At 36.5% G+C, this 16,286-nt stretch overlaps 1 protein-coding gene and 1 long non-coding RNA gene across 9 annotated transcripts in view; one reads left to right on the top strand and one right to left on the bottom strand.

Annotated features, from left to right (window-relative positions):
- LOC141449024 (uncharacterized) overlaps window positions 1-13,232 on the top strand; it is a 56,732-nt gene extending 43,500 nt beyond the window's left edge. For 4 of the 6 annotated variants that reach the window (XM_074118022.1, XM_074118021.1, XM_074118026.1 and 1 more), the window contains 6 exons: window positions 911-1,043; window positions 4,944-5,192; window positions 5,316-10,880; window positions 11,542-11,621; window positions 12,300-12,411; window positions 12,492-13,232. In XM_074118022.1, the coding sequence (XP_073974123.1) occupies window positions 938-1,043; window positions 4,944-5,192; window positions 5,316-10,880; window positions 11,542-11,621; window positions 12,300-12,411; window positions 12,492-12,646 (6,267 nt within the window). In that variant the 5' untranslated portion in view covers window positions 911-937 and the 3' untranslated portion in view covers window positions 12,647-13,232. Of the gene's footprint in view, window positions 1-910; window positions 1,044-1,178; window positions 1,315-4,943; window positions 5,193-5,315; window positions 10,881-11,541; window positions 11,622-12,299; window positions 12,412-12,491 lie in introns of those variants that run through there. The other 2 variants (XM_074118025.1, XM_074118027.1) reach the window with 2 other exon arrangements.
- LOC141449045 (uncharacterized) lies at window positions 1,044-16,194 on the bottom strand. Of its 3 annotated transcripts, XR_012455308.1 has the most exons (7): window positions 16,049-16,194; window positions 14,067-14,282; window positions 12,172-12,212; window positions 11,695-12,094; window positions 10,941-11,503; window positions 2,166-5,183; window positions 1,044-1,642 (listed from the first exon to the last, which is right to left on the bottom strand). It is a non-coding gene; the product is annotated as an uncharacterized lncRNA (long non-coding RNA). The 3 variants fall into 3 exon arrangements; XR_012455307.1 differs by lacking the exon at window positions 12,172-12,212; XR_012455309.1 differs by lacking the exons at window positions 12,172-12,212; window positions 14,067-14,282.
- Window positions 16,195-16,286: the final 92 nt, after the last annotated feature.

Below are 16,286 nucleotides of genomic sequence, written 5' to 3'. Positions count from 1 at the left end.
TTTTAACCCAGCTTCCTTTTGGAAATCACATATTGGCTTAGGGATATGTGTAGAGCAAATGGTTACTAATAATCTGGGAACTGTACGATCTATTGCGGCTTTCACAGGAGTCAGCATTAGTTCTTGATGTTGGGTGCGTACAAAGTGACAATGTGGCGACTCAGTTTGTACACAAAAACTACCCGAAGTATATTGTTCAAGTTAAAGAGGTATCAGTGTAAATATTGTTTGTTAGGCATACCCGCTAGGACGCCGAAATACCTGAAGAATAGAAATCTTGAACGAACTTTTTAAAGGCGCATTGATTAAACGTTTGAAAATATAAGGAACTCTTTTTTATGAAAATGTCCTGCCTGGAAATAAATAATTGTTGGAATTTATAATTCCTTTAATTAGTCCATAAATGTTTAGTGAAATCATCGTTTGAATACACTACGATTATTGTAGAACTGCAAAAAAATATCTCCTTAGTATTTGCGTACATGTATTCAGTATCTTATGTTCATGAATTGAGAATCAACCTAATGCGATTGCAAAAAATAAATTATTGTATTATTCAACATGAGATGATAGTCTTGAAAAAATAGAACCTGACCACCGTTTGTCTCAGTCGAAAACAACGTTTACACTGAAATACTCAAGAGACAGCAGAAGTGCTTGGTGTAGGTTAAGAAAAGCAATTGGCCAACCTATTCGCTCATTTAATATAGTGGCCCTTTTTAGATCGCAACGAATGCGGCTTGTCGTCACTTCCTTTACATTGTTGAGTGATAATTGTAATTTTCAAAAGTATATCTTAATCATATTAAATATGCGAAGTCTTTTATATCTTGCAGACAAGACAGCCATTTAAGGTTGGATGACCATAATTACTTACTTAAATGAACTAATTTTTTCCCCTCTCTTTCAGAAGATTAGCTAAAAAGGGGACCACAAGATGGGACCACCCCGGGTCTCCATTCTAGTCACTGTAGCCATAATAACCATCTTGACGACGAAGACAACTGAAGCGCAGACTGTTTACGACAATTTATTCGAATTCGGTAAGTTTATGTTTTAACAAATTGTACTTTTTATACACATATAATCATTTAATTTCATTTAAGTTTTTATACAATTTATATTGATTTTTCTGTAGATTAACATTTTTTAAAGTCATAAGGGAGTCGAACCTTAATTTCTTCCACTAGATCATACAAAACTTGAGGATCAAAACAAATTAATATACAAATAAGCGAAGAACTTCAATAATTATACAATTACTTCTAAAGGTTCTCATGAAATATTAATATTAATATATGGGATCTCAATCAGGTTAGATAATTTATCTCCTATCATCTCTTAAAATTATTTCCCCAAAAACTTATACAGCAAAACATTAAATTTACAATTTTGATGTAATGTGTGAGACTGGCTGAGAAATGTAGACCATCATGACTTCAAACTTGCTTCGCTTAACGTCTTCGTAGGATCAATTTACTTCTTTGAATCCGTGAAGAGTTTAGAATCTCCTTAAATCATTTTGAAAGGTTTCATGAACGTTGCTTTCTTTTACTAAACGGTCTTGAACCTTCTTCACATACCCTGTCCAAATAACCTGAGGAGTTCGTTAAGAGAGCGTTGGCTTCAAACTCTTTAATTACTGCAACAAATAATAAATAAATAACTTATTAATTTATCGAAATAGTATGTACATAGTAGGTCGGGAATAAAAATCGGAACTTATACTTTTGGACACTTTAGCCATTAAATTAAATGCAACTATAACCATTATAGAATCGAAATAATGCGGATTAGGTTACGCCCTCTATTTGGCCAATCTACTAAGAGGTAAGATGATTGCAGTTGGCTCGGGTAGTTCATTTTCTCCTTCGCAGTTGCTTCTGAAGAATTAGAGAGTATCATTAGAAATGTAAATCGTTAATGCTTATCCTACAACCGTATTGAGGACACTTCACTCTAATTCCGACGTCAAAGTTTAATTCTTCCCAAATGTGTTTCCTTTCTTCAGAAAAGTAACACAGTAAGAGAAATAAATAAACTAAAATGTTCAACAGTAGCTCTTAGTTAAGGTACCAATCTTATTTAAGTAGCCTCTAAAATAAAGTATAACAATCCTCTACTGCTCGAATATTACGGGACATCTCTCACAGATGTTTACTCACTCACTGGAAGAAGTCCATCCTGACGTACCGTCCATTCCTGTTAGCTGAAGTTTGTTCGCCCTTAAAAGAACGTAATACTGCAAGACATTCAAACACGTAACTCCTTTAGTTTTGCTGCTTTTTATACGGTACCAACTGTATTTCCTGAAAGAGGAAATAACAGTGATTTTGAACTTATTCTTAGATTTATGTTTTAGAACAAAAATAAAAACAAGAACAATTTTTTAGTTTATGGCATTGAGCAGTGATCAAACTATTATCTTACTGCTTTTGTGGATACAAGTAACTTTTGAATTCTAAATATCTTACCGTAAGTCAGTTATTTATATTAATTTTAAGGATGGTTGATTACCCGCACACTTCTCGTTGAAGTATCATTTTATCAGTTCTTATCACTCAAAGGAGTATCATTGAGGATTCCCACTCTTTGATTCTTGCAATCCAATAACTACCAGAAACGGTAGCGCGAGGTCTGGTTTTACGAAAGATTGAGAAGAGCTTCCTTCGCCAATTCTTCAGCTTTTGCAACATCTATGATTCTTTTGCGATCAGGAATCTAGGAAAAGTTCACTATTTTCTTCTGTCATAGTTCTAAGTCTTCTTCTTTCTACCTTCCATAAGATGGTTTAATGAGCACTGGCATTTCCGGGGCCTTCAATGCAGCCTGGCTATCCGAGAAAACAACAGTTGCCTTTCAGTTCTTCTGGTCATCAAATGCCGTACTATAATAGATGAACATCCCTCTTGAGGCTTTATTTAATTTTAATTAATCTACAGTCTTGTTCTGAAAGGTTTGGACGCCCATGCAATGGATTTTTGTCAGAATTTTCTAGTATCTTATACCTTGCATGAATGGTCAGGTACACCAACTGTTTATAGGCAATGTTTGCTATATTTTTGACTACCTTTGCCTAAAATAACTATAGACCAAAATAAATTTTTTCAGTGGTTCTAACAAACATTGCATGTGAGACGCAGATCGTACATTATTGTGCCCTAAACACAAAAAGATTGTCTACATCATTATTTCGTAATCGTGCCGTATTTACGTCACCTGCCAAGTATACAAAGGGATCATCTATCCTTCTTTGACGGAGATAACCTTATTTTGTAGCTTTCTTAGCTTTTGAAGAAGTCTTTAGGTAGGCAGTTAAAATGAAAATTTTAAATTCATTGCATCAGTAAATAATCTTTTTTAAAATAAAAATCGGCAGCACATTAAACTTGCTTTGTTATTTAAAAATATGGGAAAAACGGATAGGCATTTCGCTGGCATCTATTAGTCATTTCTAAAACCCTATAATCTGCTTAAACAACGACAACTTTTTAATTCCTTAATTAATGTTCAAAACCCCTATTATAATAGCCCGCAATTTGTTTTTTATTTTGTTTGTAATCAGTTTAAAATGCGGAAGTAAGTTGCCCTAAGATTATCGCTGTTATAAATGATGAAATAAGAAGTGTAACGAACTTTATATATACATGTAGAAAGAACCCGTTTGACTAGATACCCATCGACCAAAATGTAAACAACTCCACGTGAAGGTTAACTGGCCTTCGCAAGCCCGCAGCCAGCGGTGTTTATGTGGAGATTTTAGTAACTGTGCATGTTGTAAATAATATGCTCTAGGACCAGTTTCTTTCACTGCACGACCTGGAGAATGTTCACCAGACTCTCTTCCTTCATCCTTCGCATCTTGTCCACCCAACACTCTGTTCGACAACATTTTTAACTGTCCTGCTGACTTAGCTGATCTGATAACGGTATCTGTAAACTTTTTGTTGTAGATTTTAGTTAGTGCTTCTGGTTTATTCTGGCAATATTGATGCTAATTAGATCGTTATATACATTTTTATTTTTTAAACTGATAAATCCTACTTCTGAATTCATTAAATGTAAATTACAAAAGTCTGGTGTAACAAGACTTACTTTAAACTATCTCATTGGGAAACAAACTTTCAAATTTTTACATTATAGAAAGCAGAACACATTTACTCGTTAAATTGGAGTGTTATGCAACCGAAAATTTTTCTCTGTTTTTAAAGTGTTGCTGTCCATAGCAGACTTAAATATGTTCTTTGTATTGGCTTACTCCACCTGTACTGTACACTTGTATACTGTTTGGCAGATATGGCTAGCGTTCGAGAGGCAGTAAAAAAGTTTTAATTCTTTTTTTATTGAAATTGAATTTTTTTCGAAAAACCCCAAACTACTGAAGTTGTTCAAAGCCACATTAGATTTTCCAATTGTAATCATAAAAACAAACTCATAGAAACTTTTGTAATACTAAATAATTAATTAATTTTACTTTTGTGGAAGGAAAATGGTATCATTAAAAAGTAGCGTAACAGAAATCAAAGAGAATAATGAGGTTTTAAAATTTTTTGAGAAATTTCCTGAGAGATAGTCCAAAGAAAATACTTGTGAAGTAAAACAAGAATCATTACCTAAACGGATTTTGATCTTTATGATCTGTATCTAATCTCGAAACAGAGACTGCGGTTGGGCAAAAAACAAAGTAGTGGGCTGTTGAACTTTGGGATGAGCCACTCGTCCCACCAGACCGTGCCAATATTTTCTCTTCTCTACGTAATTAATGATGGTATATACAGAACAGGTAGGTAATAATACCATATACATAGGGTAAAAGGTATATATACAGTGGCAGTTAAGGTTTAACTAAGCGATCTTGTATACCTCATAAAACAATAGTTAGCATAAACTTATAAAATAAATTTATTGTTTTGTAATTTAGTAATAATATTTCTTGTAATTAGGTAGAAGGTTGTTCAGAGGTGATGATTTGCAGCAGTCTCAGAGTCCTCCGAGTGGCGAACAATTTCAGTGCAGATCGGAAGGTTTTTTTGCGGATCCAACGAGTTGCCAGTCCTTTTACAGATGTGTCAACTATGGACAACTTAAAGCAGTAAAATTCCAATGCGGTCCTGGAACAGTGTTTGAAGAAAGTTTATCGGCTTGTGTACATCCACGAGACTCAACTAGGCGTGAATGTCAATCTGCAACAAGTAAGATAACTTACTTTATTTAGTGAGAATTACTAAAGTCTGGTTTTTAAAAATTAACCATTATTTAATATTTCAAAATAGGTTTTGCACCTCCAAACCAAAAATTTTGCAATTTTGTTTTAGATCCAGAAAATGGGGGAAGTTCAAACCCATCTTCAAATAATCAGGTATCGTCAATAAATTCTTGGGAAGAATCACGACCTTCTCCTCTTCAACCAGAGCAGCAGCCTAAACCACAACATCCTTGGCCACAAGAACCTGTACAGCAACAGTGGCCTCAACAACCAGTAGAACAACAGTGGCCACAACAACCTGAACAGCAACAGTGGCAGCAGCAACCTGAACAGCAACAGTGGCCTCAACAACCCGAACAATCATGGCAACAGCAACCTGAACAGCAACAGTGGCCTCAACAACCCGAACAAACATGGCAACAGCAACCTGAACAGCAACAGTGGCCTCAACAACCCGAACAAACATGGCAACAGCAACCTGAACAATCACAAATTTCTTCAGAAGCACAACAACCCGCAAACGTTAATCCTCTTCAACCTCCATTCACACAATGTTTCAATCCAGGTTTTTTCGGTATCCAAGGCCAATGTAGATCATTTTACAGATGCGTTGATGGAGGAAGAGGTAGCTTTACCAGATACGATTTTCAATGTCCACCAGGTACCATTTGGGATGAGCAAAATGAAGCCTGCAATCATCCATGGGCTGTGAACAGACAAGATTGTAAAGAAGAAATTACTGTGTCTCCAAATAACGAATATAATCCATCAAGTGCAACTGAAAGTTCTGTCGATTCAAATAATCCCAATGAACCTTCCACAAATGAAGAAAGCTACCCTCCAAGTTCTTTACCAAATGAAAGTGGAGGCCCACCTAAACAAAACCGTCCAACCCGTCCCGCCGTATCAAACAATCCGAACGGTCCGTTTTATCCTAACTTAGAAAGTAATGAACAGAATGTTTCCACTCCGCCTACAGAATCATTTCAAACAAATGAACCAAATTCTGGACATTCGTCAAATCCTTACCCCCCGAAGAAACCTTCACGACCCGTAGTGTCCAACAATCCAAATGGACCATTTTATCCAAATATAGAAAATAATGAATCTGGTGGTTCCAAGCCAACCTCAGAATCAAGTGAACCTTCATCATCTGAGAATTTCCAGAATTTTGAAAATAATGAACCAGAATACCAATCGAGTAATAATGATGAATGCTTCTCGGAAGGGTTCCATCCAGTTATGGGTAATTGTAAAAAATTTTTAAGATGTGTGAACAAAGGGGATGGCTCATTTATAAAATATGAATTTAAGTGTGGCGAAGGTACGGCTTGGGATACTGAACAAGAAACTTGTAACCATGAATATCTTGTTCATAGGGAAGATTGTGGTTTGACAACTACTCCGTCGAGTCTATTGATTCAGTCTGACACTACAGTGCCGTTGGGACAACCCTCATCACAAACAACAACTACTTGGACGAACAGTACTAGTTCTTCAAGCAGTCAGTCTTCGAGTTCTTCCTCATCATGGAATTCAACGTCTACATCAACTACTTCAGGGGTTGGCGAAACTACTAGTTCCGGTGGAAGTGAAGAAAGTTCCTCTTCTAACAATAACCAACAATCATCGTCTTCTGAAGGCACATCAACCACCTCTTCAGGGTCAAATCAGCAAACTAATACAGGTTCAAACCAGCAGACTACAACTTCAGGATCAAACCAGCAGAGTACATCATCAGGTTCAAACCAGCAGAGTACATCTTCGGGTTCAAACAACCAAGCTACGTCGTCAGCTTCAAATCAACAATCCTCTTCTTCAGGTTCAAACCAACAGAGTACATCTTCAGGTTCAAACCAGCAGAGTACATCGTCAGGTTCAAACCAGCAGACTACATCTTCAAATTCAAACCAGCAAACTACGTCTTCAGGATCTAATCAACAAACTTCATCTTCAGGATCTAACCAACAGACCACTTCGTCTGGTCAAAACCAGCAAACTACATCATCTGGACAAAACCAACAAACTACATCTTCTGGTCAAAACCAGCAAACTACATCATCTGGGCAAAACCAGCAAACTACATCATCTGGGCAAAACCAACAAACTACATCTGGTCAAAACCAACAAACTACATCTCCTGGTCAAAATCAGCAAACTACATCATCTGGGCAAAACCAACAAACTACATCTTCAGGTTCAAATCAACAAACTATGACTTCAGGAGCTAACCAACAAACTACATCCTCTGGATCAAACCAACAAACTACATCTTCAGGATCAAATGAACAAACTATGTCTTCAGGGTCTAATCAACAAACTACATCTTCAAATCAACAGACTACTTCATCTGGTTCTAACCAACAGTCAACTTCTTCAGGAAGTAATCACCAAACAGCCTCTTCCGGCTCTAACCAACAAAGTTCTAATAATCAACAAATGTCTCAAGGAAGTAGTCAGCAAACAACACAACGACCAACAAAACCTCAAGGCCCTCCTACCAATCCAAATCAAAGTCAGTTTACCACATCCCGTCCTGGACAACACCCCAGTCAACCAGGACAAGGACCTGGTCAAGGACAGCAACCAAGTCAACCAGCTTCTCCCTCGAAGCCTGCTCAGCAAGGGTACCAGCCAGGACGTCCCACTCAAGGACCAAATCAACAACAAGGACAAAGACCAAGCCAAGCCCAGCAGCCAAACCAACCAACCACACCTCTTCCAGGACAACCGCCAGGCGTACAACCTGGCCAAACGCAAGGACAACAATCAAAGCCTGGCCATGAATCGGGGCAGTATCCTGGACAGAAACCAACAAAACCTGACCAACAAACAGGACAGTATCCAGGTCAGAAACCTAGTCAGCAACCAGGACAGAAACCGTCACAACCGGGACAGAACCCTGGCCAGCAACCAGAACAACCTGACCAGCAGCCTGCACAATATCCTGGGCAACAACCAGGGCAACATCCTGGGCAACAACCTGGCCAAAAACCTGGGAAATATCCGGGGCAGCAACCAGGACAGTATCCTGGCCAGCAATCAGGTCAGTATCCTGGCCAGCAACCAGAACCACCTAGCCAGCAGCCTGCACAATATCCTGGACAACAACCTGAAAAATATCCGGGGCAGCAACCAGGAAGTGGAGATACGTGCATTCAAGAAGGATTCTATCCCAATTCAAATGATTGCAACAAATTTTATAGATGCGTCGATTATGGTTCAGGAAAATTTACTAAATATGATTTTGACTGCGGGCCAGGTACAGTCTGGGATTCTCAAAACAATGTCTGTAACCATCCTTGGGCAGTCCAGGGGCGTTGTTCCAATGCTGGTCAAACCGGAAATCAATCTCCAAGTCAGCAGCCTTCTCAAGGAGAGAGTCAATATCCAGGTCAACAGCAACCTTCTCAACCAGGACAGCAACAGCCATCTCAACCAGATCAACAACAACCTTTTAAACCAGGAGAACAGCAGCCTTCACAACCAGGTCAACCACAACCTCCTCAACCAAATGAAGAGCAGACACCTCGACCAAGTCAACCACAACCTTCTCAACCAGGACAGCAACAGCCATCTCAACCAGATCAACAACAACCTTCTCAACCAGGACAGCAGCAGCCTTCACAACCAGGTCAACAACCACATGAAACCTCTACCGGTGGTAATGATTGTAATAGTGATGGATTTTTTCCGGTTCAGGGAGATTGCACCAAGTTCTACAGATGTGTAAATAACGGTGCAAGTTATACGAAGTATGATTTCTCATGTGGTCCTGGAACGGTTTGGGATTCAGAAAATAATGTCTGCAACCATCCTTGGGCAGTAAAACGTACAGATTGTAATCAAATAAACGAAATTCCTGATTCTGGACAAGAGTCCTCATCAACTGCTCCTTCCAGCGCCACTAGCTCAGAGACAATGCAACCAAGTTCTGAAGTTCCACCACAATCTTCTCAAACAACGCAAGGATCTACGCAGCCTAGCACTCAAGGATCAACTCAAACTTCACAGACAAGTCAAGGGCAAACTCAGCCTGCTCAAACAACTGAGGGACAAATACAGCCTTCTCAGACTACACAAGGACAACCTCAACAATCACAAACAGCGCAGCCCTCTCAATCTACAACACAGGAACAAACATCGCAAGAGGGTTCTCAAACCACCCAAAGTCCAAGTCAAACTACTGCGTCATCTGGACAGTCTACAGAGCCACCAAATAACAGTTCTATGCCTTGCGATAAAGTACCTCCACCAGGTCAGATAATTTGCACAAAGGCAGGTTATTTTCCGCATCCAACAGATTGCAAGAAATTTTACAGGTGCGTTTACTGGGACGGCGATCAAGGGAAGAGGTTTTCTAAATATGACTTTGAATGTGGAGAAGGCACAATATTTGATCCCGCATTAAATGTTTGTAACTATGAATCAGCCGTTCAACCCCCTAGAGATTGCAGTGGACAGAACACAACATCTGGAACCACCACTACTTCCTCAACCAGCACTACCGCAGGATATACTGAAACTACCAGCTCTACAAATAACACTACCACAGTTTCTACTGAGGACGGTTCCACTGAAGCAACAACTGAAGGTTCTCCTGGTGAAACCACCGGTACAGTGGGTGAGACAGGCACTTCAAGTGGGACAACATCAGAAGGAACAACTGGCGAAACAACTATGACAGGATCAAGTGGAGGTACATCCGAAAGCGCAGGATCAACAAGCACTGAATCAGCAACTCAGTCTACTAAACCGATGACAGAATCAACGACTTCAGTGACATCAAATGAGACTAGTTCTACTGAAGAAAGTACAGGTTCGGAGACACAATCCACTACTCCTTCCAGCGCCACTAGCTCAGAGACAATGCGACCAAGTTCTGAAACAACTCAGCCAGGAACTGAAACCACTCAGCCAGGAACTGAAACCACTCAGCCGGGAACTGAAACAACTCGGCCAGGAACTGAAACCACTCAGCCAGGAACTGGAACAACACAGTCTGGAACTGAAACAACTCAACCGGGAACTGAAACCACTCAGCCTGGAACTGAAACAACTCAGCCTGGAGCAGAGACTACTCAACCATCGGGTGGAACTACTCAGACAGGAACTGAAACCACTCAGCCGGGAACTGAAACCACTCAGCCCGGAGCAGAGACTACTCAACCATCGAGTGGAACTACTCAGACAGGAACTGAAACCACTCAGCCGGGAACTGAAACCACTCAGCCCGGAACTGAAACAACTCAGCCTGGAGCAGAGACTACTCAACCATCGGGTGGATCCACACAGACTGGAACTGAAACCACACAAAGTGGGAGTGAAACTACACAAACGCAAACAGGGACACAAACTACTCAAACTATGACAGAAACCACGAACCAAGAAACCACTAGCACTGAAGAAGAATCGACCTCAGAAACTGGAACGAAACCCATGGAGAGTACTACAACACCCACAACCGATAGTTCTGAACCGCCAAAAACGTCTTGTGAAGAGCTGGAGAGTGATCAGTTCACCCTGGTTTGCCCAACAGGATTCAAGAGGCATCCTAAATACTGTAATCAATTTTACCAATGCACAATGTCTAACAATAATGCGAAGGTGCTAGTACTTTCATGTGCAAATGGAACAGTATATGATGAACAAAAAGTCCAGTGTTTACCCCCAGGTAAATGAATTTTACATATTTCAGTCTAAAAAACAAAATAGTATTTTTGTTAATACGAACTTAGCCATAAAATGTTTTAATAATATTTGGAGTTTCTTTCGTGCATATTCTAAAATTTAATATGTTTAGTTCTTTAAATTTAAGCTCTTTCTATTATTCTTTCGGTGCAATCTTCATTCTTCTCTCTCTTTCTCTCTTTTAAATTAATTTAAGGCGCACCAACATCAGAGGTCATAGGCGCCCGAAGCGGTTTCTCAGTGCACTGCCGGACGATTCATCCTTCTTCTTCATTTATTTAAGCATATCTCTTTACCTTTGTTTTCTGGTCGCCAATACTATGGTTGTATATCGGTTATATAACCTTTTTTGATATCGGCCAAATAAAAACTGCTTTCATTCAACTAATACACTAGAACACCACTTCCTTTTAGGGTCTCTTCCATTATTTTTCTCTCATTACGCTCATCTTATGCATTCCTTCCTTACACAGACCTATTTCACACACTCAGCTTCTCTCTAAGTTTTCTATTGGATTTACCACTTCCTTTTTTTCAGGGGTTTCGCTAAGCGATACCCTGAATATTTATTATTCTTCTTAACATAACATATCTTCTTTTGTAAATCTAAAAAATGTAAATAAATTTTATTATTCATATTTCAGATGAAGCGGCTCCCTGCAACGGAGAAATGGCTGAAACAAAAAGATTGGTCAGACGACGTGCGGATGGATCTCCTCCACCGGTAAAATATTTGCATTTATTTATTTATTTGATTTTTAGAATGTTAAAAATCATCTCTGAAAAAAAGTTAGTACCTGTACTCCACATGTTCAATTGTTTTGTCAACTACCACAACCATTTTCTCATGATTGGTCATTAATTTAGTTTCCCCCAAATTCACGGGAAAGTCAGTGTTTACATACCAATTCCCCCAATAATCTTAGAAGCTCTTCATCAAACAAAATCTGACTTTTGATGGACATAATCTATTAATTGACTGACAGTACTGCCAGCATTAAATTCTACAAACACATTCCACGGCCATCGAATAAAAACAAAATGTGATTGATTAGAGCCAACCTTGCTTTCAAATATTTCTTAATTTGATCACCTATCTTTCTTCCCAATTTCACATAATAATAATTGTTTTATTATTCTCACATATTTTTTTGCAGCTTCCACATTGAGATTTTCTAACCGCTCATCTTTTAAATCCTTCAACAAAAATTAATTATGCTATTAATTATTATTAAATGGCGAACAACTAAATTCATACAAAGCAGTGTACAGACATTTATGCTTTCCTTGATAATGAAACTGGGTCATAAGTTATCTAAAATATAACAGTAAGATATACAATAGAAAAAAAATCACTTGATAAATAAATTACTTTAAATATTTTCCTATATTATTATTTCAGTTACAAGTGAGAAGTAGGAAAACTCTGTGTCCAGAAGCAGGAGCGTTCCCATACGATGGAGACTGTAACCGATTCTACAAGTGTTCGTACGACTTCAGGGGCAGAATGCAAGGTATTTACATTGTAGAAAATGTTAATCTATTAGTTATCTTATAGATGGTGTTAACATGTTTTTGTATTTTTTTCGCTCAGGACGAATGTATGAATGCCCCGAAGGTTTCATCTACTGGGACGTATCCAAGAGATGTGAAAGACAACACAAAGTACCCAAGTGCCAACGAGAAAGTGAAATAGATATGGAAAAGCCCAGTATAGCTCCGCTAGAGACAAATGCTGTTGGATATTAGGCTGTATTTGTACCTGCGTTCTTGCCACTATAAGTAGCGTTAATGAAACGCAACGAAAGAGATAATCTCATCGAATTACTTTTACTTTTTTTTTTCTAGCTTAGGACGAATTTACGCTTGTCTGATATCAAAATCTTTTTAATTTATTTAATATGTAAACGTCAAAAGAAAAATATTCTTGTCTAAAAAAGCAATGTTCTGAATTTGGGGATGATTTTCTAACACAAATAGAATCGACTTTTGCTTGTAAATATTTAGTTTTAAGAATTGGCGTTGTATTGTTAAAATAATTAATCCAGTCCTTCGCCAATAATCTAGTCGGTTACTATTCAGTGTTTAAAATTTAGGTGTTGGGAACAAAGTTGTGATTTGAAATTAGTTCAAATAATTAGATTGTTGTTAGTGTATCTAGATATAGTAGTTTTATCATAAATTAAAAAATGTAACATGTGACTGCGAGTAATATTCCGTCCAAAATGAAGATAGACCAATAAAATTAATTAGTCTTTTTATATTTATTTATATAAAATTAAGCAATTTTGTATTGCAATTTAAAATTGCTCAAAATAAATTATTTGTATTTTTATATTATGTTTTTCCTTAATTCTAAAAAAAAAGAAAAGAAATCAATGAAGTTTTGGAAAAATTGTTTTAGTGAAGTTTTGAGAATTAGGCTACTCTCTAAAATTTCATCTTGGGACAACTTATTCAGAAATGTTTGTAGCGTTAGTAATAAAGTAATGTCTTTTTTGCAACTAACAAATTAGGTGTCACGGAGCAAACAACATACTTCATAAATTTCCCATATTTACCATTTAATAAAATACCGGCAATTGTATCCAGTTCCACTGTTCATGTCTAAGTTTTGCAGACCTCGGTTCAAGCCGCACCTTGGGTTAGTATTTAATTATGCTATAAAATTCTGAGTTTGAAGAAAAAGAAATAATAAGAAAGAAAAGAAATAATTGTTGTAAAACAAAGCCTCATGAGAGTGCTTCCGACAGATTTTATTGCTTGAATTACTATTTTATTTTACTCTCTATTTTACTGGTTACTCTACAACTATTTTATTGGTTCTCTAGCCGGGTATCTACAATGACGCTGGAAAATTTGAAATCAACTTCGTAACAGAGACTGGTGACACAAGAACAAGTAGCCATTTAATCAAGTTTTGGGGATGCTTTTCGTTAGAATAAATCTTAATAGCAGATGGACATCTCATCTCTTACAAGGGACCCCACCAATTTTTTCACATAAGTCGAAAAATATGACGGTTGCGAATATGCTAATTACACTAATTATCTACTCAAATTCATCATTCACTGTTATTTGACACTAATTGAGCCACTTAACTGAACTTTTTTTGAAAGCCTAGGCCTTATTCTTTATTGCAATTTTTTTTTTGACATCTGGTACTTACCACTTCTTTAAAAATGATGAAATGCAATAAAAAGTACTCTAAAAACGTCCAAAATTATAAACTTCCAAAAATGGCCACCAAGAATCAAGCAATATTTGCTGGACGTGGTAGGTATTGTTCACTATTTTTGGTGACTGAGTTATTAATCCAGAAAGAATAACACGTTGACACGCCTTAACAAAACCAGTTTAATGGAGAAAAAGGAATGAAATAAACCTTAAATAGAAAATGTTTGTTAGAATAGAAATAGAATATTGTTAGAATAGTTAAATAGAAAATGTTGAATTAGTTTGTTCCAGTGTTGATAGAAGCCTTCAACACTACCTAGCGGCATTTATTAAAACTACTAAAAATGTTTAGTTCAGGCTTTTGTCGCTAGGTAGCATAAAAATGCACTTTTGGTTTTTTTTAGCTTTTTATTAGAATTAAATGAAAATTTAATATCCATCTTAACAAGTAATGATTGATTTGTTTCTTTTTGGTCACTCTTCTTTCACCCTCAAATTTAATTTTGACGATTATAATTAACAAATAACAATGATATGTTCTTTTTTTATTTGATTTCTTGAATATATATAAATGTGTGAGTGTGTGTAAATAAAAATATGTTTCCAACAACTGGCCTCCCAAGGACGATTTATAAATCATCGTGGTAGTGTCTTTGGGTAAAATAGTAAGAGTATGCGATGCACTTTTGTGTATAATTTGAATAAACACATTTTCTATTCTATCCTATAAAAAATTATTAGATTTTCGTTAAAATTGAATGCTATGCAAACCAAAAGAATTCACATTTGCAGACATTATGCCACATGCATACGGGAAGAATGATATGAATAGTTTTCTAACGTCATTTTTCATTTTGACTTAATTTAATAAACATTTTAGTTCTCTAGAGTGTAGGCTGTTTTTAATTTGAAAATCATCTTTATTCAATGAAATAAAGTGTATAAAGGAAAGTTTATCTTATATTAAGAAGCTGTTTTTCAACGATACTATGAGTTATAAAATTATCGTTGCGTAAAATAAAATTGATTAATTAAATGAAACTTAAAATCTACTATCCTAAAACCTGTGTGTGTGGACATATGGACTAGAGCTGTGGGGTTCAGTCAAACCTACAAACATACATTTCAGTCAAAATTACTCTCTACGAAACTAACCTTCATAACAACCTAAACATCTCATTAGTGCAACAACTTCCAAGACAAAATATTAAAAGTTTCACACTGTTTACCATAAATTACTTTAGAATTCAAACTTTTTGTTTTACTGCGCTGATGTAGTTGATCATAACATATCCTGTTAAATTACCGTTTTTTAATGGAAGTTATGTAAAATTCAGCAGAACATTAGGATATAGTTTCTTAAATGAGAAAATTTAGTTAACATTTATCTAGATTACTTCAGGAGTGAGAATAGCTCAAAACTATTGAGGACTGCGCCTTTAAAAAACAGTTTTAGAAGAAATCATTGTTAGCATTATAGCCGAATTCTTATCATAAATGGGTCTTCTTTAAAAACGTAGAAACCGCCCTAAAGGTAACTTCTATGTGAATATCTATTGAACTGGTACGAAAAAAGTAGTTTTCATTGGTGGAAAACCCTCTTTTTTTTAATCCTTGAAACTCTTTTTTTCTTTTCTTTATTAACAAAATATCATTCATCCTCACCTACATTTGAGGTGGAGAAGAATTACATTCATGCCTAAGTTACTTCTCGCTACTGGACTAACTGATAATGGAAGTCAATCTGCAACTTTTGAAATGTCCAAATGACTCCAATATCTTGCTACAACTTATCTTTAATGTAATTTGGAGTAATTACCACTTACGCCTTACACTTAAAAAAAAAAAATCAATTACATAAGTTTGGATACTTCAGTATGTTTTGATATTCATCCGAAAATTTTACGACTTTTAAATTTAATGAATAAAAAATTAAGTTATTCTTTTGATCTTAATATAAATGAATTTACTTACGAGGTAGGAACACACCAATAAAATAGAAATCCATATTAATTTACAAATATCAACAATTTTATGTAGGGTTCTCTTTAAACAGTTTGATACTCAACTTTAAATTTAAAAAGATTTTCCCAAAAAGCTTTTTAACGCAGTTATCAAAACTAAAAATACTGTGATAAAGAGCAATTTGAATCAAATCAAGTAAATAAGTAATTTGATAAAACAAATAGTTGAGTCATCACATTTTTATTAT

This window comes from Rhodnius prolixus, unplaced genomic scaffold (assembly GCF_049639745.1).
Source record: "Rhodnius prolixus isolate KJV_2025 unplaced genomic scaffold, Rpr scaffold_2, whole genome shotgun sequence".
NCBI classification, from domain to species: domain Eukaryota; kingdom Metazoa; phylum Arthropoda; class Insecta; order Hemiptera; family Reduviidae; genus Rhodnius; species Rhodnius prolixus.
This window is presented reverse-complemented; position numbering and strand designations above follow the sequence as displayed.